Below are 26,116 nucleotides of genomic sequence, written 5' to 3' on the forward strand. Positions count from 1 at the left end.
GGGATGTAATGAAATAGTTTCAGGCGGCCCCCAGGGATTGTGAAATACCGCAAATAAAATGCCTGCAGTACGTACAACGTCCCAGACGTCGCAAACGAACACAATGAGAACGAAGAAGCCCTGTATGACTATGTACAGCTCCCGGTCAAGCACTGGCGTAGAACGGAAGCCAAAAACTCGAGTCGCAACAGTTGAACGATGTGGTGCAATCAGCAGCCGAGGAGAGAAAGCAGGAGCTCCTTGCTCGTGCCCACGCTCGCCAAGATGGCTGCCGGCACAGGCGCGGTGTAGTCAGGGCTGTCCAGCGCGGCACAGCCAGGGCTATCCAGCGCACAGACGAACACGTCGAATAGCATCAGAAGGATCAAGGACCGCATGCTAACTGCTGCCGTGTTGCCAACCTAAGTGCCACTGGCGACATGACGAAAGCTCGATATGTCGCACCTTTCATTCCCACCACTACATCTTACCGGTTGCACAAACTTAGGCAGCAACTGTACGTGGCGCTTAAGCTAGTCAAAAATATACGTGACTGTCTGGTAAATTCCCACCGCGCTGTAACGAAAGCTTCCACGAGGTCGCCGGGTGACGTAAGAGAAACTGCAAAAGGTATGTTGTACTGAGCGATAATATACCCAAGAAAACACGCTGCAAATTGAAGTGGAAGAATGCCGTAACCTGTACGTGAACCTATCACCGCAAACAAGAGTATCTCGACGACGAACACACGCAAATACCGGCAAGTGCAATGTATAAGCTGCAAGCTCATATGGAAAAACATATAAAACGTAAACTTAATCCCGCGTGTCTATAAAATGCCTGAGTACGTACAACGTCCCACGCGTCGCAAACGAACACAATGAGAACGAAGAAGCCCTGTATGACTATATACAGCTCCCGGTCAAGCACTGGCGTGTCTATAGTAAATTCTAGAAACACCAAAGTCGGTCTGTCGGTTGAGTGACGCGGTCAGCTTTCTGTGTATTATTTCATTTTTGATATTACAGCATAACGAATAGTGAGTTTGAGGCAAACCCAATTCTCTTGTTGATCCCTGACAGTCTATTAATATGCACACAATGATCATGGATATGCTTCGCGAAATCAATCAACGTTCATTCTTTATTAAAACTGTTTTTCTAGAATAATGAATTTGTGAACAATTTCACAAGTAACAGGCGGATAACGCTACGGTTGCACGTACGAACCCCTGCGCTCATCAAATATGAAAGATGGTTTGATCACAGTATACTAACGCAATGAGTTAAAACACGTGAAACTGGTATATTGCTGATATTTGATTAGGGACATGGCCAGAGGCATAATTCTCTGTCTAACGTTTCGTCTTCCACTGCTGGAGACTTCATTTGAGGCTCTAACGACTCGGAAAGCTGTCAGACTCAAAATAACCTAAGCAAGCCGTACTGTTTGTACGTAATCCTGCAACGTTCGCTTCCTGACGTCGTCAGACCGCTGTCTAAGACCACGATGTCGCGGCAATGTATGCTACGGAGATTGTAATGGAGAAGAGTTGGCGCTGCTTATTTTATTCGGCACTAAAGGCCCAACTTGTCTAACTCCAAACCTTCACTTCTGTTGAAATAGTTTCTTGCGCTTTTGTATTTCTATGGCCTATCCGTACATCTTAGCATTGTAATTATTGGATCTTGCTAAAAACAGTGTACGAGGAACGAATTTGATGGCTACACGTTCCTAGTGCGTGATCTGCTATTGCTGATTTAACCTTCTTGGCCAAGCGACAATTAAGGCGTCTGACTGATTGTGTGGTCAAATCGAATGAGTGAGTGCATAAGTGCCATTTTATAGAATTCCTCCTCACTATGTGATAACATTTGCCTAGTTTTATCCACATTCGTTTCTCAAATATACACTTTTCTTGTTAGTTTAAACACTTTAGTAATACCGTGTGTTCTGCATACTTTCCTGATGCGATCCGTGATAGCTTTTACAAATGGAAGGAAAACTTTCCTTTTACTTTATTCTTTTTCATTAGAAGATCTAGACCTTTTACAATGTAGTGCCGTATTTATCTCTTTGTCAGAGAAGCTGTTTCTTCTAAAATGTGTGCTCCAACCGGGACTCGAACCCGGGATCTCCTGCTTACATGGCAGACGCTCTATCCATATATCCATCTGAGCCGCACACGCCTCCCGCAAGACTCACATTCTCACCTTATATGTCCACACACTACATTCGTAGTGTCCCTACCCAACCTACTCATTACTCTTGGAAGACATTCTTACCAAGTCCCGTAAGAGAATGGGTAATATGTATGCATCCGCATAGAAGAAGGATGTCATGACCGATATTGCCAGAACTATATACTTATGTTGGGTAGGGACACTACGAACGTAATGTGTGGACATATGAGGTGAAATAGTAGGTTTTATGGGATGCGTGCGCGAGATAGTCCCTGCAGTCACACTGTCCTCTGTGCCCTCGGTGGCTGAGATGGATAGAGCGTCTGCCATTAAGCAGGAGATTCCGGGTTCGAGTCCCGGTCGCGGCACACATTTTCACCTGTCCTCGTTGATCTATATCAACGCCTGTCAGCACCTGAAGGTATTAATACATAATTCTAATTACATTAATAATAACCGCAGTCTATTTGCAGACAACTGTTTCAAAGAAGCATAAATATTCAGTCATATCTTGATAAGATTTCAAACTGGTGCAAACATTGGCAACGTGCTTTAAATGTCCAGAAACTCAAAATTGTGCACTTCACAAACGAAAAAAAAAGTAGTATTCTATGACTATAATATCCATGGTCACTGTTTGAATCGGCAAACTCATACATATACCTATGTGTAACAACACTTTGTAGAAATATGAAATGAAATGATCACGTAGACTCAGTCACGGGTAAGCAGGTTTACTGGTAGAATTTTGGGGATGCGCAACCAATCTACAAAGGAGGTTCTAGAATTTGCTCAAATGTGTGGGTCCGGTGCCAAATAGAACGACCAGGGGATATTGAACGCATACAGAGAAGGGCAGCACGAATGGTCACACGTTTGATCCGTGGGAAAGTGGCACGGAGATACTGAAGGAACTGAACTGGCAGACTCGTGTAGACAGATGTAAACTATCTCGAGAAAGTCTATCAACAAAGTTTCAAGAACCGGCTTTAAATGATGGCTCTAAGAATATACTAAAACCGCCTACATGTCGCTCACATAAGAACAGAATAATTACTACACACACAGAGGCGTACGAACAATCATTCTCCCCGTGCTCCATACGCGAATGGAAAGGGAAGGAACCCCAATAACTGGTACAACGGGACGTACCCTCTGCCATGCACCTAACGGTGCTTTGGAGATTACAGATGTTGATGTACACTGTAAGGTGTATGACACATTGCGTGGTCCTGCTCGTGATGCCGCGTGCCGAGGGAAAACAAATGCATGTAGGGGTCGGCGGAGACCCCAAGGATAGATGCATAATTCTGTTGATCCACTGTGCCTCCAGACTGACATCACCCAGGAAGAGCCACGAGAAAAGCTCTCAGACCACAACGCTCCGTCCTCCGGTCGGTACACTACCGACGATTGTTGCAGGGCGTTAGTTTTCGTGCGTTTCACTCCTGTGGAGTATAAATAAAACTTGATTCATCTGAAAAGGCCACTCAATGGGCATCCAGCTGCGGTACTGGCGTGCAAATTACAGCCTTCGTTGCCGATGAACAGCAATCAGCATATAGGCAGCAACGCTCTCTGAACGGTCGTTGAAGAGACACTGTTGGTATTCCCTTGGTTCATCTGGGCGCATAATTGCATAAGAGTTGCACGTGTATTCGCCAGTACACACGTCCGCGGCCGTCGTTCACCCCTGCCATCTATGGCTCGTGGTGTACCACAGTTGCCTCAGCGCCAGTTTTGGAGAACTCCATTTTGCCCTGGCTGGTATATCCTAAACACAGCGGCACGCTTTTTCATATACCTTCCTCTACTAGTGTAGGCACCTACCTTTTGTGAGTGGTTACTGCACGCTGGCGTCGAAGATGGGCGGTGATCACATAAATGTGACTGGACCGTGTATTAAAACTGCTGAGAAAGATATATCTCACAACCAGTTTCATACTACGAACACTTAAATATTACATTTGTGATTTAAAAACTACCAACTATATGTTAATTACCTGTCTATTCAGTTGTACTTTGAGAAGTTTCTATGTAACGTATTCAAAATGTATTCAAGTGCGTGTACTTGGGTACAGAAATTGGTTTTGCTAGTTAGTTCCCCAGTGTTTTAATAGGCCCCTTTGTCTTTCATTTTCAAACGGTTACCTGATGATTCGCTACCGGTTGAGTCAGCTCAGGTTGAAATATCCCTTTTACAAAAAAATTTGTTTTCCCAATGTCTCGTGCAGTGCATATTCCTATACGAAGCCGAATGCACAACGCACTTTGCCACAAAGAGCACAAAACGTCCACGACTAATGATCCTCTACCGTTTGTTATCTTCTCTACATAACTCGAGAGAAAGTACAGAATGTTTAACATCACCTTAACCTCATACCCGAGGCTTTTGAAAAAAAAACTTAAATCAAGAGTTCGTTCTGTAAGCAAGTTTGCAATAGAACAGAGCTCGTCGTGTTTGGGGAAGGGAATAGAAAAGCAAAGCAGTAAGAAGAAATATGAACAAGTAAATGTAAAATTTCAGTTATCAGAGAAGACGATTATATTCTATCAGCAAAGGAGACTCCGCTCAAGGCATTCGTGTGACCTATTCTGGTGCACAGCTCGAATTTTAACAGGCTACTTTCGTTAGGACAAGACTGGTACCGCGAGATGAAAGCGACTTACGTGAATGTTAGATATTCTAAAATCATTCTGCCTCCTCCATTGTGTATCTCACGCTAGAGTCAAACGATTTATGCAAGATAACGGATCGTATCCGTATAGTGCATGAAGAGAATAGTACACAATGGGCTGAAGTACCCTATGGCACGAACTACACAGTAGCTCGCGAGGTATCCACGTAACTATAAATTTGTTATAAGAACACAATCTCTAGCAGGTAAGGGGTTTGATTTCCGGGTTATATACATTAACGTCTAGGATCGTATGAATTAACGTCATTAAGTCACGTACCATACATTAAAGTAGAAAAATTCCATCTACATCGAAAAAAAATCTTAATATCAATGAGGTTGCAGCACAAATACGATTCATTAACTCTGATCTGGTTTTTATAATACGTATCGTTTCTTCAGTGTCACATAAAGATACATAATCTTGTTAACTAAGCATCACTTACCTATAAAAAACAAATATCGAAGAAATAGAAGCTACAGGCTTTAATGGCGTCGTTTTTATCGTCATGACAAGTATCATCGATAACGAATTAACATTACCAAGAAAATACAGGGGTTGGCGAAAACTAGGAAAACGGCAAAATAAACACAAGCTGTAACATAAATGCATATGCTGGCCAAGACAGCACGTTGCGCTTTTCCATTAACGGCAACTATGCAGTCACTTCAACATGTTGCAAGTGTCAGTCGTGGTCAGAACAGCGTTCTGTGTAGTTAAGTGAGCATTATGTCGGGGCTGAGTGCATTCGGGTTCCATATTGTAAGTTCATACCACATACAAGAAAACCGGAAAATCATCATCACCAAAGTGACAATGTGGACGAAAGTGCGTCGTGCCCAGTGATTAAGACGGAAGGTCATTTAGCAAGACTGTGCTGAAAACTAAAGACGGCAGCTGTAGAAGTCACTGCAGAGCTGAATGTCGCACACGCGAACCCTGTCGGTATTAAAACAACACGAGCTCCAGAAGCACGGAATTGCAGGTCGAACTGGAATTCAAACACCACCCATCAGTGATGAAAATGCCCGTAACAGGGAAACGTGGTGCCGAAGCTATGATAACTGGAATGTGGAGCAATGGAAGAAAGTCATTTGGTTGGGCGAGTCTTGTGTCACACTGTTTACAACCCCTGGCATAGTTCACTTTCCAAGACCAAAACCTCAAGAATTACGTGATCATTTTGGTTGATCAGGTCCATCTCACTGTACAATATCTGTTCCCCAATGGTGATTTGTTGTTCCAAGATAACAGGACCCCTGTTCAAACTGATGGAATCTTCTACGACTGGTTTTGTGAGCCCGAAAATGAATTCTCGAATCTCCCACCAGGTCCTAATATTATTGAGCCTTTGCAGTCTACTTTGGAGAGACGACTGTGAGATCGCTATCCACCTCCATCAACGTTGCCTAAACTTGTCCCTATTTTACCGGAAGAATGGTATCAGATTCCCCTGAAAAACTATATTTATACATTCCGAGACATCTGGAAGTTGTCTTGAATGCCAACAGGTTTTCTACGCCGTATTACGCATGGTAATTCGTTGTGCTTGTGGCGTTTCCACATTTTTATCCACCCACAGTATATCTGAGTGTTGCCTATCAAAATGTTGACAGACCTAGCTTTCACTCCACATCTACATCCATTCTCTGCAAAACACTTAAGTGCGTGGCAGAGCGTATTTTTCATTGTACCACGTATTAACGATTTCTTCCCGATCCATTCGCGTATGGAGCAATGGAAGAATGACTGCTTAAATGCTTCTAAGCGCCGGCAATCGGTCTAAACTTCTCATCGCTGTCACGACGGGAGCGATACTTAGTAGTTTATTCATTGATTTCTCGATACTGATAGTGGCAAACTTTTTATTTAGACTTTCCGAGGGCAGTTGCTCCCTACCCTCAAACGGGTAAAAAAACAGTGATCATGTTATCTTTCTTTGTATAAATTCAGTAATCCCAGTTAGGTATACTTGACATAGATCCCGCACGCCTGAGACATATTCTACAATTTCCTCGTTAGAAACCACTCAATTGCAGTTTCAAAAATCTTCCACATTAAAACATTTTCCAAACCTCCAAAAACTGCGTGAGAGCCACTCACAACTTCTATTCATTCATTTACTTCCTTCAAAAAACACTATTCACTAACACAGAAAAAATCAAAATGACATCCTCTCAAAAAAAGTTCAAATGAGTGTGAATTCCTAAGGGACCAAAATGCTGAGGTCATCGGTTCCTAGACTTATTCACTACTTAAACTAACTTATGCTAAGTACAACACACACACCCATGCCCGAGGGAGGACTTGAACCTCCGGCGGGAAGGGACGAAGGGGCGCGCAGTGACATGACGCCTCTAACCATGCGGCTTCTCTCAAAAGATTTGGTATCAATTACCTGCTGCTTAGAAGAGCCACCAGTAGCTTTCAAACCCCTGTACTTTGAGAAGCATCAACTTTGTCGATATTTTTACGAAATGGCACGTTGGTAAAACTGTAGTTTATAACCATTTTCAGGAAGATTTGCTGTGCGCACTAACCGTCACTTCCATCAGGTAATCTCTGTTGCAGATTTCTTAGTATCCTACCAATGAAACAAAGTCATCCACCTGCCTTACCTACGACTGAACGTACAGCGTCATTCCTTTTCATATCTCTACAACTGACCCTTGAAGTATTTTTATGATCATTATATCACGGTCTCAATTGGTGCTAATTCAGTGGAAAATTCTGCATAGAATCTCATAGGAATTCCATCGTGTTCTGCGGAAATTTTCCCAATACAAAAATAATTATACCAATCTATTATCGGATGATCAGTCTCTTCCTTTTACAACAGTATGATTGGGGAACTTACTTTCTAATGACCTTACATCCAGCGATGTGTCTGGTGGTCGATAAAAGGGTCCATGTACAAGTTTATACTAGGATTTGTTTATACTATAATTTGTCCAAACAACTGCCGGAATGCAGCTCCAGTATCTATCTCGAATGGTTTCAGCTTCTTACCTACTAAACGAATACACCACTTCCATTTCACAGTGGTCTACCATTCCTTATGCACTTACAAGCTTCTCCAAAAATGTGACTGGTGTCAATTTTGCGTTTTTCCAACTTTCTGGACAGGGCACTACATATTGTTCCTTTTTTAAGAACACATCAAACTTTGAAAATTGTGTTAACGGTTTCACTCTGAAAATTATGTTAACCGTTCCTGTGCGTTACTCAGGAGACTGCAGCGAATACTTTCCGGTGGAGCTGGTCTTTCTGTTAGATCTCTAAAAATTCGAAGTTTGATTTTTGTTCAAATATCACTTACTGCTTCTATATTAACGGATAGGAAATACGTTGTTATATACTTGAGGCATCTGAAATGTGCTGTATAGTGAAGGATGAAGATTCGATCAGTAAATCAGATAATTAATCAAGAGCTAGTGCAATTAATGAAGAGGTACTGAATCGAACTGGTGAGGAATGACATTTAAGGCACGGGTCAGTTAAAAAAAAAGAAGAGGGGGGGGGGGGGGGAGGCTCGGCTGATACGACACACCCTGAGGCATCATGGAATCGGTAATTTGCTAATGGAGGAAGTGTAGGACTTCAAGCAGATGTCGTTTGTAGCAATTATGCAGAGGCGAAGACAGTTGCACGGGGTCGAATACCGCGCCAAGTTGCAGCACATTAAGTCTTCCGACTGAAGTGCACAATAACCATATCAACAGCTTACCTCAATCAGAATAACGAAGTGACTAACAGTCGTTGGCAACTAGATACAGAGGAGGCGAGCCGCGCGGTAGCAATAGCTGTTGGGTTCCCCACTGCAAACATAAACGTCCTTCCTTGCCGTGCATACTGAGTTCGATTAGCGGAATCGTAACAGACTTATCGGTTTTCTGGACACTTTCGCTATTATCTTTAGACTTTCTGCTGCCTAAATTAGGCATGCCCTGGGGAGAACAACAAAAACGAAACGCAACAGTCAGGTTACGACAGCTGGTGTGAGATAAAACAAGAAGACTTCGAGATAGTCGCAGAGGCGTCGATGGAACCGGGGGACGACCAGCGATATGACGACTGTTTACCTGTGCCCCCTGCCTGGGGAACAGGTGCAGCGCCGAGGCAGCAGGGTTGTGGCGACCCGGAAGTGCGCGCATTTGGCCGCGGCGTTGCCACGTGGCGGCCGCCGCCCCAGCCCCACCCGGCGTCTCTCACAGGCTTCTCACCTTGCGCTAACCTTGAAATGTGCCACAGCGCACTTACGCGCCCAAAATAGTCCACACAGCGTTCCCTTCGTGAGCCCACACGAAACACTGCGCCGCTCCCTGCCGGCCACCTTCGGGTAGCCCACTGTGCCACCGGCAACTAACATACTACTCTAGCCACCAACTACAGAACTAGTTCCTCAGAACGGCTTAACGCTCTTTTTAAAGCGGCATCAAGTTAAAGCAAGTTGTGTAAAGTCTTCAAATAACTTACGGGAAAGCAGCTGGTCGCGCATCAAGTTAAAGCAAGTTGTGTCAAGTCTTCAAATAACTTACGGGAAAGCAGCTGGTCGCATCTTCGGACAGCCGCCATCAGCCATTTTGACAGGTCACAACCAGTCATTTTCGAAACACACACACACACACACACACACACACACACACAGCGAGCGTAAACATTCGCGCCACCATACAAAAAAAGATGACCGACGTCTGAAGTTATAGATGGTGAAAATTACTAATGGATAGCATTAACACTCTCTCTCTATTTTTCGACACCGGACAGAGCACAATTCCACACAGAATTTTTAAGAGAGATGGAGAATTTTTCTTAAATTCTGCGTGGCTTTCCTACTCTCTCCTTTGTCAAAAAACAGTGGGACAGAGAGAACGTTAACTCGCCTGCTGAGTTTAGAATTCTCTACTACCGACAACTTCTGACGTCTGTCATATTTAGTTACATGGTGCTACAATGTTTACAGTGTGTGTGTGTGTGTGTGTGTGTGTGGGTGTGTGCGCGCGCGCGCGCGCGCGCACGCGGATGTGCACAACACGATTTTAAATTCTCTTACACAGCGCCTCCTTGCTGTATTTGTGCCTTGGAAATGGCATGTGTGCACCTGTCAAAACATGTTGTTGTCGAAAACGTCACGCGGTTGATTTCCCGCAGTTATTCGAACATTCATCAGACAGATCGTACAATCCAAGTTATGTACTGTAGCGGGACTGGAAGTCTCTGAAACCTATTTTTTGAAGCTGTAACTCCTCTCCTACCAACTGAAACCTTCATCATGCTTTTGGCTTCTCTCCACTTTTTCCTGAGTTCTCAGATACTTCCGCACTATGCTGGTAGACTTACAGCTTCGAAAGGAATAGTTGGATGGAAGTTCCATAGCCATGGCGGCTTATATGCAAAGTTAGTTGCACATCACATTGGAACTGTCAGGGGCTCGAGCCAAGGCAACAGCGTTTTCACTACAACAGATCCGATATGTATTTCATACCATCTACATCGCTGATGCTGTGATTAAGCAAAGCTGTCCTCCAATTATATTCTCCCGCTGTAACTAGTCTGGCAACATCATGGCAGAGCTTCCAGAATTTAGAGTAAAAAATAAAAAGGGTGGCAGTATGAATTCACTGCACTGTCAACCAGAGAGGTTTGGGTGGCTCAAATTGAAGCTCTTTCCACGAAATGCAGGTGTTTGCACTAAGGCATTAGATATGGCGCGTAGTTTTAATTAGAAAAATAAATAAACACAGTAAAATACAACGCCAGGAGTAATAGTAGAACCAATACATAGTTTTTTAGTCAATGCTCACGAAATTTTACAACTGCTATTCCGGTTTCGACGTCTAGACATTATCAATGGTCCATTGAATGTTGCTTCAACGACTTATGGCCTATTGAAAGTGACTGAACAGTTGAAGCTGGTATAGCCACTAATAAACTTTCTGAGCACTGAATGAAACAAACTTTATATTGAAAAGTAATATGATCACTGACGCTCTCAGGCAATAACATGACAAATATGAAACAATAGTAAGACTGTCCATCCTCGAGCACAAATCGATTAAAATGCGTATTTTCACAGAACTTGGCACTGGCAGCTTCAGAAGTAAATAATAGCGTTATCAAACTTAAATTATAATTCTGACTCAAGTCTCCCGACTCGCCTTACAGATGCCTAATCCAAGATCAGATGTGGCCGCTCGCTAGCATTGTTCACAAGCTATGTCAGCGAGTGAACACGAAATTCGAAACGTGAGGGCAATACGATTGGTTAGGGCCCGTGGCTGACAATACTCATATTGTTGATATTATGGACTTATGAGTTGGTCTAAAGATAACGATGACTCGCTAGACTCCTCTTAAAGTCGACTAACTATCCGCTCTTTAGAAATGCAATAATTCGGGGTGAACAACACTAAGTTTGGCAGTCGTCGCCCACGTACTCAACAGCATCACATGAACAACCATCGTGGTAGCAAAGCTGCCTAGCTTCCTCCTGTCTACGCTTACGTAAAGCAAATGAAGTGTATGAAACCGTCATCTTTAGAAGCGTAGCAGTAGTTTTACTGGAAAATATGGACGGTAATAGATATTGACCATTTTACGTGACCATTTCAACCTTACTTTATAGAACAAGAGTAAACCACTTAGACTGACTCAGTCGACTGGGAAATCGAGAGCTTAGTATTACGAGTAAACCAGTGGATCTCCTTCGGTGTCCACGGAAACAACAAATCGGATAGCGCTAGCCAACCAGCAAATGTTGCTCGCATTTCAGCTACTCAGCTTTTGGGCATTCATTCCCCATTTCAATTACGTTCAGGAAGTAAGGAAAGAAAATTAGGGTTTAACGCCCAGTCGATAAAGATGTCATTACAGTCGGAGCACACGCTCGGTATGTTGTTAAGGAAGGGGAAGGAAATTCTGCCGTGTTCTTTGAAAGGAACCATCACGATATTCGTCTAGAGCGTTTTGGGGAAATCACCAAAAACCTAAATCTGAATGGTCGGAAACGGATTTCAACTGTCGACCCCTCGAGTCAAGAGTGCTAACTACTGGGCCACATCGCTCCGTATTATGTTCAGAATTCAGTGGAGAAACACATGCCTTTTTCAGCAAGAAAACTGGGAAGTCTGGCTGAATCGCTACAATATATCCAGATAATAAACATGCTCGTGTTTCATTCTAGAAGGGCATAAATCAACAGGGTACCCCACGAGAAATGATCAAAATTCAGTGAGATCACAGAAACGGTCATTCTAGTAAACGTGGGCTCTAAAATGCATACCTTAAGGTTTATGAGCCCTTTTTCATTTTCACTACTGTGATACTCATGACTTCTAATGAAAAAGTGATCGCATCTTTTAAGAAATAGATTTTAGAGCCCACGCTAATGAGACCTTTTTGCTTCGAATGATCGTTCCTAATAAATCCCTGAATACTGACCATTCCTGCTGACACACCCTGCATCTGAATGAGGGTGTGCCGCTGCGGTAATAGCAAGACTCTCATTCTCGGGGAGTATGCTCCAGTCTACAACTCTCCATTCATCCCATCCGCATTAAAAAAATTCGTGATTACTCAGATCATACCAATTTAAAGCCGGGTGATTCCTTCAGCACACCAAGGGCGAACAGTAGTTGCACCACTCAAGATGCCGTCATTAAAGCCCACTGTATATGGGACAAATGGTTCAAATGGCTCTGAGCACTATGGGACTTAACTTCTGAGGTCATCAGTCCCCTAGAACAAAGAACTACTTAAACCTAACTAACGTAAGGACATCACACACGTCCATGCCCGAGGCAGGATTCGAACCTGCCGTCGTAGCGGTCGCACGGTTCCAGACTGTAGCGCCTAGAACCGCTCGGCCACTCCGGCCGGCTATATGGGACAGTTTGACAATAAAAAAACAAATGAGCATGGTAAGAGACTCAAATGCAATCAGCAGTCTAAACTTACACCTATGGAGCAGATGAGCACAGCTGATTTAAAATCCTAAGGAGTATTACTTTAATGCAGTTCCCTTCACCGGAGTTATATTAAGAGCATTCGATCATTCAATTACGAGGGGTAGTCATGTTTTAAGTATCACATAGAAAAAATACGAAGTTACGTAACAAACTTTTTGTATGTTTGCTTGCACGTCTGCAGTCCTGATACATACTGAAATTTCCGCGCCACGGTATCATAACGTACACCTACGGTAGCCAATCAACAATGGCACAGCCCATTGGTGAAGTGGAAATATCGTGCGGTAACTCGTTGTCCGCAGCATTGGAAATGCTACAGCCGTGTCAGACCAGTCCAGATGCCTTCTTTAGGCGACTGGTCTGGCCTGACGCTTCTCCAACATTTCCGCTGCTACCGACAGTGAATTACCACACGATAATCCACTTCACCACTGGGCTGTGCCATTTTGGACTGGCTGCCCTAGCGTGCGCTACGATAATGTGACGCAAGGTTTCGCTGTATACCAGGCAAGCATGTACTTGCAAAGTAACAAAAAACTGGGAACTTAATAACAAAATGCGTAATTTCATTTTCACTGTCGATACGCCAATATAAAAATCGAAGTCGTAGCTTCTTGACTACGGTTTCCGTTTTATGTGAGGGTATTCACTGCGACGTTAACATGCCGCTGATACAGAAAAAAACGCTGTTACTATAGTACGCAGATTTTAGTGTTATCTTTTCCATTTATTTCAATCTCTCGATTTACCAAGAATAGCTACTATGGATAACACGCAACAAAATATTAATTACGTAACTTTTACATGTGGCTCGTGCCTCAATTATTAAGTGCCCGGTCAATCATTGGATTTTTATCTGTCACTTATCACTTCTTTCTTTGTTGATGTTAAAAATGCCGAGGTTCCCCATTATCCGGAATCCACATTAATCTCTTAAGTCCCCCAATAACTGGCTGGTAAATCAGTCCAAAGGTCGAAGGAAGGCAACGGAATACCACTTCCACGTGACCACGCCTAGTGCGGCACTGAGGTGTTCAAAGCAATCTTCGGACTGATGACGCTTTTAATTTTACTCTAGTCAAAATTTTATAACTAACGCACGTATTGTCTATCAATGAGAACAGTATCAACACTGGGTGAACACCGCTACAGATATCAGAGGATCAATACCGTCTGATTCCCATAAATCTTGGAACATAAACATTTGTCTGATTTGCTTTGAGGCCAGCACTACGCAATTTCTATTTCGCATGTACAAATACAATGCCTGTCATATTATGAGTGATGTGTGTGTTATTTAACGTCTACATATGTCAAATACAATAATTTTTAAAACTGCAGGTACGTTGGAAAATGCCAACAAGCTAGCATGATGTTAGTTTCCACATCGACATGGTTGCTGGCACTCTACTTGCGGCCTAGTCAATCGTTTACTTGTTCGTCCGCCGTAATCACGGTCACTTTCTAAGGTCTGTTGAATGAGAGTTGGCAACGCTGTTAAGTTGGTTAAAGTTGTTGTCAGAGTTCTTCCACTCGGCAAATCATTATTGCCGTAATATGCAGCAGTTCGTCGTACCATCGCCAACGGAGTCGAGGCGAACGTCCTGGAGCCGTCCACCTGCAGTGTGAACCAATCTACCAGAGCACACCGACACAGGCGGCAGGGGGCATGCACAGCGACGCCGATACAGGCGCAGCTCACACAACAGAGAATGAGGAAATCCACACTGACCTTGCGACGAGACGCTGGCCACGCGGTGGGCGTCCGTGGCGATTACCTGCCAAACACTCGCGATACTTTCGGCACCGCCGGCTCCTCCGCGCTGAAAGCCGCACGACCGCTCCTGCAGACTCGACCGCTCTGCAGCTCACGGCGACGGGGCATTTCCGCGAGCGGACACCGCGGAGCAGCACTGCGCGATAATCCTCGACACCTGCGAGTGCTGAACACGCAGTCCACACTTCCACAGCCGTTTCCACTAGATGCACACGAAGACGTGTTCACTGTGACGGTTTGGTTTCCATGTTGCAGACTGTCACACAGGAGATGAGTGCGCTTCCATCGGGCACGATGCCTTCATCCGTTGCGGCAACACTACACTCAATTCTCACAAACACAACACACAAACAGCTTGTCGCTTCACTGTGGAGCTGGACGCTGACACGACGAGCCGGCGACACTTTGCACAGGGAGATGGATAGTGGCACACGCATACACGTACGACACTATACTGACGGCTTCTTCCTCTTCTTATCTGGTTCATGTATAGAACACGACAAAGAGTCTACCAAACTCGAAAATTCTCCTCGAAAAAAACTAATGGGCGACGCTGAAGTTTTGATCCAAACATTGACTGACACAGAAATAAATTTTATCTCAAACGAAGATGTTGCAAGACGACAACATACGTGCTAACAACACACCAAAACGGGCAGATACGTGAGTGGGAAATGGTGGGCGGTGGACATGTACCTTTAGCGTCAGACGCGAGTAGGATACGGAATTGTCACTCCACTTCAGAGTGACCCACAGGGTTCTGAACTATCTGAATATATACGCATTTAGCGACAAATGCGCTACGACTACAACACAATGAGGAAGTACCACCAATTTGCAGCGGAAAGCTTGTAACTAACATCCTGGATTTGCATGTGGGGAGAAAGAGGAGGGAGGGGGGGGGGGGAGCTGGGGGAGGAGAATACACAACTAATTACACCCAACTAGTAGTAATGTCAGTCACCTCGATAAGAGAACAAGCCTAACTGAAGCTGTCATCACTGAGAGACATTAGCCCAGAAAGAAATTACTGCGACAATGCTAAATAGGGCAGAAACGGAAGGGACACGTTTCTTCGATCTTCAGCAAGTATCCCGCATGTACACGCGCTCGTCAGTTAGAAGCTTCGGTCATAAAGCAGTATGGTACAGAACGCCAATTTTCGGTAATTTTAATTCAGTTCACAGATATTTAGTAATTTGCTCCTGAACACGACTATAGTGGTGCAATGAAGTGGAAAATCCTACGAAAGGTGGGTCCACGTGACACGTTTCAGCAACACGCAGCCTTTCACCGGATTGCTGCATGACATGCTCTACATTAGTTTGTCAAGAAAACATTAACAGTAAAAGCTCACGATATCTTTTAAAATGAAAGAGAAAACATACGCATTCGTAAATACGGTGTACACTGCTAAACGGAACAAGGTAAAATTAGACGTTGCTTTTTTGCTTGAGAGTCACTACACACCTTTAAAACCTGGTTCGTAACAAAACATATCGTTTGGCAGCTTCATATATTGCAGATCACAGTTTTTCACCAGATTTGCAAGTCATATGAACGCTCTTATTACGAAAACAAAAGTTGTAAGCGATTTATTTTTGACAATGTGCCATTAATTTTTGTAAATGATGCCACGTTCGCTTTTAGCTGTAAACATTTTATTGCGCTTTGGCAATGTCGGATTACGTGCCCGAGTTGCTATCAATGACATGAGTAGGTTTGTTATTTACTCGTAGACTGAAGTCAGCCATCGTTGTTCTCTCTGGCCTACGCTGACTGACTTCAACCTACCTGTAAATAAAAAATTTATTCTGGTCATTGATAACAACCATTACCTCCAAGAGTGGCACGGCCCTACAAGAACGTTATTTTTAATTTATTTTACGCCGTAACATAACATAAAATCTTACGCTTGAAAATAGCACAAAAGCCTAATTAGAACAGCGCAATAAAATGTTTTTTGCAGTTAAAAACGAACCTGACTTTTTTCTGTAAAATGATATTGAAGCTGTGGACCCGTATAAAAAGACATCAATTCGTGTTTACGTAACTCTCATATATTTCAGCAACTCGCATTTCATAATTTTTAAAAGGCGACAGAATGCAGACTACGTACTGGCGTTACTTGTGTACACTTTTTCGGATGCGTATGTATTTTCTTCCAGTTCAAAATCACATGGCCGCCACATACCCTACATGAATACGGCTTGGTCGCTGTAATGACAATATTCATATCAGAGGGTCCTCGATCCATAGTTAGTATCAGGATTTTCGTTTTGCGTAACATTATTTCACTTCTATACTGTGCTTGTGAAATAATTTAAGGCACTTAATGATCTGATTACAACATTAAACAGTAAGATCGCTTGGGTGCTCTAGATAATAGGTCGGAGGAAGAAAAGTACACACAACGTGCAACAGCACAAGTAAATCACTCTAAGTGTTCAAACCAACATTCGACTATGCGTCAGCTTTTCTTTGACGTACATGGTGCATGTGTATTCGAACAATCGTCGACGGAGGAAGCCAACGGGACGCGAATTATGACCATCCCACAACAGTCGTTAACCAACTTTATGCGTCCTTTAGTAAATGTAGGAGTGTACTGTGCGGGGTAGTCGTGTTGTAATTATCACCTAAAAAGTTACATATTGTATTTTTTGTTCGTTTGTTAGTAGGAATATACGTGCAGTCCTGGTACACACTGTAATCCCCGAGAAATAGTATCTTACCACGCCGCAAGAGCAACCAAAAGTAAATGGCGCCATAGCCCTTTGATGATGCCGAGTATAGCGCGGTAGGTAATTCGTTTTCGGCAGCAACGCATAAGTCACAAGTTAATCGAGATCACTTCTTTAGCTACCTAGATTGACCTGACACAACCGCAACGCTTCCGCTGCTGCCGTAAACGAATTATTGCGCGATACTCCCATCCATCAAAGGGAAGTGCAATTTTGTTTTGGTTACTCCAGCGACGTGCTACTGTATTATGACGCGGGGATTTCAGTGTATACCAACCACGACTGCAGACATGTACCCGCAAACAACAAAAACTTAAGTACGTAGCTTTACACTTTAGAGATGATAATTAAAGCTTCATGGCTTTTTAGTCCCGAGTGTTAAGAAGAAGCACTTAATGCTACGCAAACGGTCTTTCCATTCGAGTCGGCCGATCACTCCTACAAGGTTGCCGTCCGGACAAAATACACATGTCCGAAACCATTCAGCCATTCTTTGAAGTATAGTGGGCAGTGTAAACGTGAAGAACAAATTTACCAGAGGAAAATAGAGTTGTGCGTGACGTCTATTTCTCGTCAACTATGAGCTAGTGAAGGTGGCGGGACCTGCCGTGTTGTATCTGTGAACTGAATCAAACGAAAGAGCGCGTCAGAAGTGGAGGAGTGCAGCAGCGCGCGTACACACGGGACGCGGACGAAGCCAAGCGAGGGTGGGTAGCGGCAGTGAGAGACAGAGGACAAGAGCAGCGACGCACCCGTGGGGGAAGCGCGGCGTGGAGTAGCCTCCGGGGATGGCAGCGGGCTCGTAGTACTCGGTGCTCAGGCACCGCTCGTCCAGCTTGTGCTCCATGTTGTGGGCCTTGGACGCCGACTTGATGTCCATGAAGGCGACGGTGGCGCACAGCCCGCTGGAACCCCCGCCGTCGTCGTCCTTGACGCGCGGCAGCAGTTTGACGCTCTGGACGCGCCCATAGCTGCAACACAAGCCACACTGTCAGGCGTATGTCGGAACGAAGCGGAACATAACACAACAGAAAAATACAATATAGATTCCCGTGCATCTCCGCCATTCCGCCTGCAAGATCAAACTCAGAACTAAAGGCAAACACCATACACTTATCAGACGCAGTTCCTCCTCTCACGTTGTTTTCGTAAACAATGAGGGCATACAATCCATCCAAAACGTGTTCTAAGCAAAAACTCTTCCATATGCATTCCCAACAGTACACCTTCATATTTACAACCAGCTAGTATGAATTTGTGGTTTAGTTGTCAACTGCCTTATTATTATAATTGCAAAAGTTCCCAAGTTCAATCCTCTGTTCGTATACATTTTCCTAGTAACTTGCGCCTCTGGTCATGCTTTGAGAATACCGAAGACCGCGAATACCTTACTATAGCCATCTAGGAAAACCACTCCACAGACCGGCGAAGGGTACGGCGAAACTATATGTCTTGAACCCTAACGGGATTATACCTAATAAATCGATACGGCGTCCAAATCAACCTACTTGATAGAAGCTTTACCGTTCCCTAAGCACATAACATTGTTTCACGTGGAAAACCAAATCTCGATTACGCTGAACTTATGAAGTCTACATTAAAAAGGCCGGCATAAATTCACGCGTACTTGAATTACGAGATATACGACAGACATGGGCAACATTTCCAAGGCGCGTAATATTATCACATTTGGTCGCGGTGTCTGACGTACCAATACTCCGTCTCTCCCTGTCAGATAGGCTATAGGCTTCGCGCTTTCCGCCGAACCAAAACGTGTAGCGTGGCTACTTCGATTTGGGGAAGAACAACGCCGCCGCCAGCAACACACTATTGATTATTGGGGTCGCAGTCATCTATCGTGGTTATACAATTGATAAGAGCGGACATAGTGCTCCACATCACTTGTCAATTCAAAGCTCAGCAACAACCGGAAAGCAGATGTAACATCCAAATTCACTATTTCTCTGTGGGGCACAGATATATCATGTATCTCTGTCACACAATGTCGAAGATTCTAGAGCTGAATACAAGTGCATGATCAAGGTCACTGGTCGCTCGAAGCAAGCGGAAACGTCGCCTGGATTGTTGAGTCGTGATATAGCAGAAGTGATACAGCTCCCTTGCCGTGGAGACACCGTTCAGGCCAGTAGCTGGGGTATTGTCTTTCCATGTGAATAAATGCGGCTCTTTCGATAATTTGTCATCCTCTCTCAATGTTGAACGAAACATTAACCCACTGTTCTACCATGTGACATCCGTCTGCGCTTACATCACTCTGCAGACGACCTGTACCTTCAGCAGGGCAGTGCACCACCTCTCATCGCATCTAAATTGTTCCAGAATGGTCTGAGGAACCCATCATGAACATAGGGATGCTTGTAGGGCCCTCAGGTCACCTGACCTCAATCCTACTGAACACATCTACGGGCGCCGTGCAAGTAACGTGATCCAAGTAACGTGAGAACTTACGTTCCAGCTCTGAGCAATTTCCAAACGTTGGTAGCGGCGATTGAGCTCTGGTAAGTTAAGAGGGCACCCAAATTTTATCAATGCCTCGTGGAATCCACGTCAAGATGCATCACTGAATTCATCCACACGCCAGTTGATCGTGCGTCTTATTCAATTGCTCACGAGTATAAGAATTTGTCCAGTATCTATAGAGTTACAGCTTCTTGGATGTTGAGTATAATCATGAGCAACGAAATAAATTGTAGCAATAATTTATCGATGAGTAAGTACACGAATAATTTACAGCAAATTGAATAAGATTTACGAAAAATATAAACACCCACTTAAAGAGCTCTACCTACATAGTCTCAGTCTGCTGACCTGTGTCTAATCTGAAGGACCAATACATCACTCGTACTTACTACGCTTGTGTTGACTTCATTGTAAGATACGATCGGTGGAAATCACCCCACAGATTAGGTAAATTTACACTTGGAGGACACGACATCTTACAGATATGTGCAGATGATACTGAAGGAACATGCATAATCCTATAACAAAAAGCGACCTCTTCCAGTAAAGGTGTGCTAGCCGTGGTGGCCGAGCGGTTCTAAGCACTTCAGTCTGGAACCGCGCGACCGCTACTGTCGCAGGTTCGAATCCTGCCTCGGGCATGGATGTGTGTGATGTCGTTAGGTTTAGGTAGTTCTAAGTCTAGGGGACTGATGACCTCAGCTGTTAAGTCCCATAGTGGTTAGAACCATTTGAACCATTTTTTGAACAAAAGCACATATGTAACATTTTGGTAAAATTCACACCATAGTTTCTCAAAATATGGAAAGCAAAGAGCTTGCAGAAGAGGAGATGTGTTTCAAAGTAAGGAAACAGGAGCTCATAACTCTTAAGGTATGCATTTTAGAACCCATGCTTACTGGACAGCTTTGCCTTGTTTTTGTCCATACTACATCTCTCAGCACTATGGAATATTTCTTTTTAACACCCTGTATGTACTGTCCGCGCAAACCAAGTTGACACTCGGCGCGGTGGTTTGTTGGAACGATCGTAAATGGATCTTTCCCCTTAGCTGCAACGACGAATGTCAGGTTATTTTGCGCGGATAGTACATAGCTTCAAGGGACCGTCGGCGTCTTCTTGATGGCAGACTCATACAAATTGAGGCTCCTGAAGACACTGAACAGAGCTACATCATGAATGGTGAGTGAAAAAGCTACAACTTTGTTTGCAGTATGCGACCCGACGAGTTTATTTACAGAAAGGTGCAGGCAGATAATGAACTCTGCAATATAACTGATCAGGAATCGTCTGGTGCCGTAAGGGGGGAACCATACATCATGGTGCTCGGAAGGGTGTTTCCATCTATGCCCTGCAGAATAATATGTGTGGTACTTGGCTCGCTTTGCAATGGCTCTGGTATATGGGGAGACATGTGCCCGCCTTTTTCATCTTGCACGCTGGTAATAGCCGACTATATTCTTCCGGTGGAAGACGCTGTATGTCCTACCAAAGCTTAGTTGGTGGACGAGATACTACAAGGTAGGCGTATGTCTCGAAAGTTGTGACCAATCTTCAGGTTTGAAGCAATTAAACATGTAGTTTGGGATAAAATTATAGCCGGCCGCGGTGGCCATGCGGTTCTAGGCGCTTCAGTCCGGAACCGCGCGACTGCTACGGTCGCAGGTTCGAATCCTGCCTCGGGCATGGATGTGTGTGATGTCCTTACGTTAGTTATGTTTAAGTAGTTCTAAGTTCTAGGGGACTGACCTCAGATGTTAAGTCCCATAGTGCAGAGAGCCATTTGAACCACAAAATTCTACGTCAAAATATTTCGCAAGTCACTGTACAGAACATGGTGAATGGTCTTTCGTATTTATATTAGCGATTTTTTGTCGCATTACATTCGAGTTTTTGGCGAGGAATAAGTGACTTAATTAGTACATGTATGCCCCTGTAAACGCCGACTCTCTTACCTTATTTCTACTTCCCCTAAGTGCCATCTACGATGTTGGCAGTAGAATGGTCGCGAAGCCTTCTTCGAATAAGGGTTCTGTAACGTATCCAACGGGCTTTCGCTAGAACTACGTCACGTTCCTTCCAGTTATCCCCATTTAAGTTTTCTGAGCACCTCTGCTACACCTTCATATGAGTTATACCGTCCTCTTACGATTCTAGCAGCCCGTCTCTGAATTCGTTGGATGACACTTTTTATGCCTCCGTAGTAAGGGCTCCAACTGCTAGAGGAATAATCTAGAATGGTCGTACTTGTCTCTTAAATGCCATTTCCTTTGTAGGTGCAATGCACTTTTCCAGAGTGCTTCTATTAGTTATTTCAATTCTGATTTACCTGTTGTTCACTTCATATCGATTTTCAGTATTGCTCCTAAATATTTAACTAGGAAGACGTATTACAATTATATCAGCACTTTCCGTGACTGATCCATAGATTCTGATTCCTTTGTGAATTATCCTTCATGAAGTAATCATTAATCCGTCACAATACGTAAGACCATTTGTGGTGCTCGCACACTGTACTAAGGATCAGGTTATGTGAGTTTTTGTGCTATTCCACTGATGAAAAGTGTTGTTTATGTAACATTTTGGTAAAATTTACAGTATTTGAAACTCTAACGTTTTACATAACAAATGAAAGTGGAAATATGTAACAGAAAACCCTTTTTTAAATCATTTTATACCAATACTCCACCTTCTTGGCGTCGTACCCACCAAGGTCAGTACGGGAGTAGTAGCGACTTTGTTGCTGAGTTGAGAGACAGCTCCTCAATTTGTTCAATATGGTGAGTTGTTCCGTCTATTTGAACGGTTTTTACTCACAAAAAAGAGGTACGCAACAACCATTGATGAAAGTAGCTCAGCGTCAATTGGTGTCCCGTCGAAGTGCAGCATTTGAATTCATTTTAAAGGAATCAGTTTTTGGCTTGCTGGTACTATTGGCCATTTCCTAAATCATTTAATCAGAGTATGGCTACAGAAAGTGGGAATAGGTGGCAAAAATATATTTTGAAATGGAAAGACCCACAATGCACTTTTTTATTCAGCGTGTTAGTCACTCCGGCATTAGATGTAGCACGTTAGTAAATCTGGGTCGCTACCATTTCAAACGTTAATAAGCAACGTCAGAAGCGACATAAAATGATGGTCGGTAAAACGCAATGCCGGTTGTCAAGCGACAAAGGAATCCCTCATTACCTCAATTTTACAATTTTCAACCTGACGTTTTGACACTGCCCAGTAAGAATGATTGGTATATAATAATCCAGTTTAAACAGCACGTAGCTTCTTACTTCTGTTGATTAATACCATCACATTTCGTCAGTCTTATATGGCAGACAACTCCCATCTAGACGAAACTTAAGAAACCACCATAAAACGTTCTGAACTGAAGGGTACAAGCTTACCTTATCTTCTTGGCTTTCTATAGATTAGTTGAAATAGTAATTGCAACTGTGGCTCCACGGACAATTGCCGAAAGTACGTTTGGCACTAGTAAACCCTCCCGTATTTGTTCTACTGATTTCTTCACGCAGAAGAACATTACTGCCACTATAAATTCCCTAACAGCTGTAAAAAGAGAGTTACAAAGAATTATTTTTTCGCAGAGAAAAATTAAACACGTGTAACGAAACAATCTCTGCTTCCGTGAAACGAGTTTTGATTAAAGAATGTCACGCCTGTCGAGGGAAATATATGTACGACCTAGTCAATTACCTAGTGTTTACATATTAATTATTTATCCCAATTTTCTATCAGACATGGAAAGGAATTATATCTGTCTACAGTGTAATACTAAGTGTAGTTAATTTACGGCATATATTTTAAAGACATACAGGCAAAGCAGAATTTAAAAAAAGGATAGCAACCTTCAGTCAAAGGTCTGGTTTTATTTAGCACAAGGTATGACCCTATTAGGGATGGCATACTCTTGTCTCCTTCCAGCCCTTGAACTGGCTAACTCAGACCTTACAAAAGGACCTACAGTTGAACAGCTGATATTTTCCACATTAACAAACTAATGCCAGAGGTGAGAGAAGCGATAAGTGGCAGAAAAAAATTCTAAGACAGAATGGCGACAGAGCTCCAGGGGCTTCGCACTTGTAGTTTGTTACTCACCAACTTAGTCACCACGAATTATAAAGTAAAATGTTTAAAAATTGTATTGTTAATAAAAATGACACTTGGTTACATATTACATGTTTACTTTCCTAGGTCCGTGACTACTCTGATATTTGAAATATGGTGGAAGCTTCTTACATGTTAAGATCCATGCATCTGCTGAATATGAATTGGGAACAGGAAGAATAGTTGTGAATTAGATGAAGCGACAGTCATTGAATGCGAAAATTATAGGAGCATCACTGTACTGAACAACGTCTATCAAATATGCATCAGAATAATCAATAGTAGAGTGAAGGGCATAGCAGGCATCATCATCATCATCATCATCATCATCATCTGTGAAGAACAGATAGGGTTTAGGCAGAGCCACTCTACAGTAGATTCCATTTTCGACGTGAAGCAAGTGATTGAACAAAGAAGGGAATTCAGTTTGGATATTCACACCGACTTCATCTTCGAAGGCATTCGACAGCCTGAACAGGGATGTGCTCTGTGATACATAATCACAAACTGTTTATCAGATTGTCTCGCCCCAAGACTTTCTAATATCTTCACTCAGTTCCACAAGAAAGTGTACATAATTTTCAATGTAACGTCCGCAGCCACATCTCTGGCAGTGGTCTCTAATCTGTAATCAATGCGCTTCTGTACAGTGTATAGATAAACAGTGTGAGAGCTGAATGTTTTGTTTTGTCGGTTGCAGTTTAAAATGGGTGCAAAATATCTGAAGCGTCACGAGATAGTATTTCTTGTAAATCATCCAAAGGAACCAAGACTTTCATATGGAGCTGCTGCTAAAAATCTTAAAAAGTCAAAGACATTCGTTGCGAAGTTGGTCAAACGATATTTAGAGGTTCAAAACGTGGATGATTTACCGGAGAGAGCGCTACGGTGCCAAGCTACAATCGATAATGGCGGCGATTGGGTTAACTATTAGGTAATTCTGCATTTAGTAATATCACGTATTTCCATGTAAACATATATTTATAACACCGTTTTTTTTACTTCATACGGATTACGTAGTACACTTTCTTTTGGAACTGACTGTATATGGATGCGATCATAGTAAGAGGAAAGAAATTTTCAATCGTGGTATCCTATCACGCTCGTGCAGTATAGTATAGATTAAGTAGCATTTTACAAGCATACGATGTGGTTGTTGTGCAACAAAGATAATTTACAAAGACAATTACACAAATTAATATACAAAGCAGAAGAATTTGGAGCGATATCTTCACATAAATCAAAAGTAATGACAGATCTGGGGAAAACCATGATAAGGTCGGAAACAGAGATAAGCAAATCACTGGAGCAGATGTCCACCTTTAAATATCTTGAATGTGAAATATCCCTAACAGTAGACCGCGACATACAAACAAAACTTCGTAAATTTAAACCTGTATGTGGAACTATTCACAGAATTCTAAAACATAAAACCAGGAACGAAACTAACGTGTATTTTCAAAAAATAATTTCAGAGATGAAATTTCTCAGGGCAAAAAAAGCTGCACACTGATGGTCAGAATACGAAACACAGAAATAGGGTATGAACTACAGCTTTTAGAGTTGGTAAGCAAAATTTAAAAAATAAAAAGTCAATTGGTGTTATCATTAAGGTGTAATTGATGCGAAAAGATCATCTGCCTGGAATTTCAATGACCGAAGTAGCGAACGCACAAGGGTAACACGAGTTCCGGAACAGGCTGTGCAACCTACTCCCTGAAGTGAAATTGATGATGATTCTTAGTTTCACCAAACAGCCATTGAGACCACTGAAGTGGTATATTTTCACGGAAGTGTCCTTTTTCATTACTTTTAATGTAATTCCTTTTTACTGCTACTAACATTTCCAGAGGTGATAGCTCATAGTTCTAGGGTTGTCTTACTCAACTGCTTTTTTCGAATATATAGTCATACACAAAGTTTGGATGAAATTTTTCCAGGCGTTCCTGAGTTATGCTTTCGTTTCACCACTTTCCTACACCCATCCCCACAAGCAGTAGGTCTTACGCCCATGTGTACCAGTTTGGTGGTAACTACTCAGAGCGTTCCAAAGCTGTGGTGGTACATGCACACATGTATCTCCACTTACGTATACATTAACGGTAATGGTTAGCTAAGTTCCGTGTCTGTTATCATGTCTTTCTTTCGTCTGCAACTAATTATACTGGCAAATATGATCGGCCT

General features: G+C 43.1%; 1 protein-coding gene across 1 annotated transcript in view; it reads right to left on the minus strand.

The window, feature by feature from the left end:
* Positions 1–26,116, minus strand: part of LOC126237088 (protein split ends-like) — a 373,733-nt gene that overhangs the window by 161,151 nt on the left and 186,466 nt on the right. Inside the window, exon 2 of the mRNA XM_049946892.1 lies at positions 18,082–18,300. Within this exon, the coding sequence (XP_049802849.1) occupies positions 18,082–18,300 (219 nt within the window). The remainder of the gene's footprint in view (positions 1–18,081; positions 18,301–26,116) is intronic.

Source organism: Schistocerca nitens, chromosome 2, assembly GCF_023898315.1.
Source record: "Schistocerca nitens isolate TAMUIC-IGC-003100 chromosome 2, iqSchNite1.1, whole genome shotgun sequence".
NCBI classification, from domain to species: Eukaryota; Metazoa; Arthropoda; class Insecta; order Orthoptera; family Acrididae; genus Schistocerca; species Schistocerca nitens.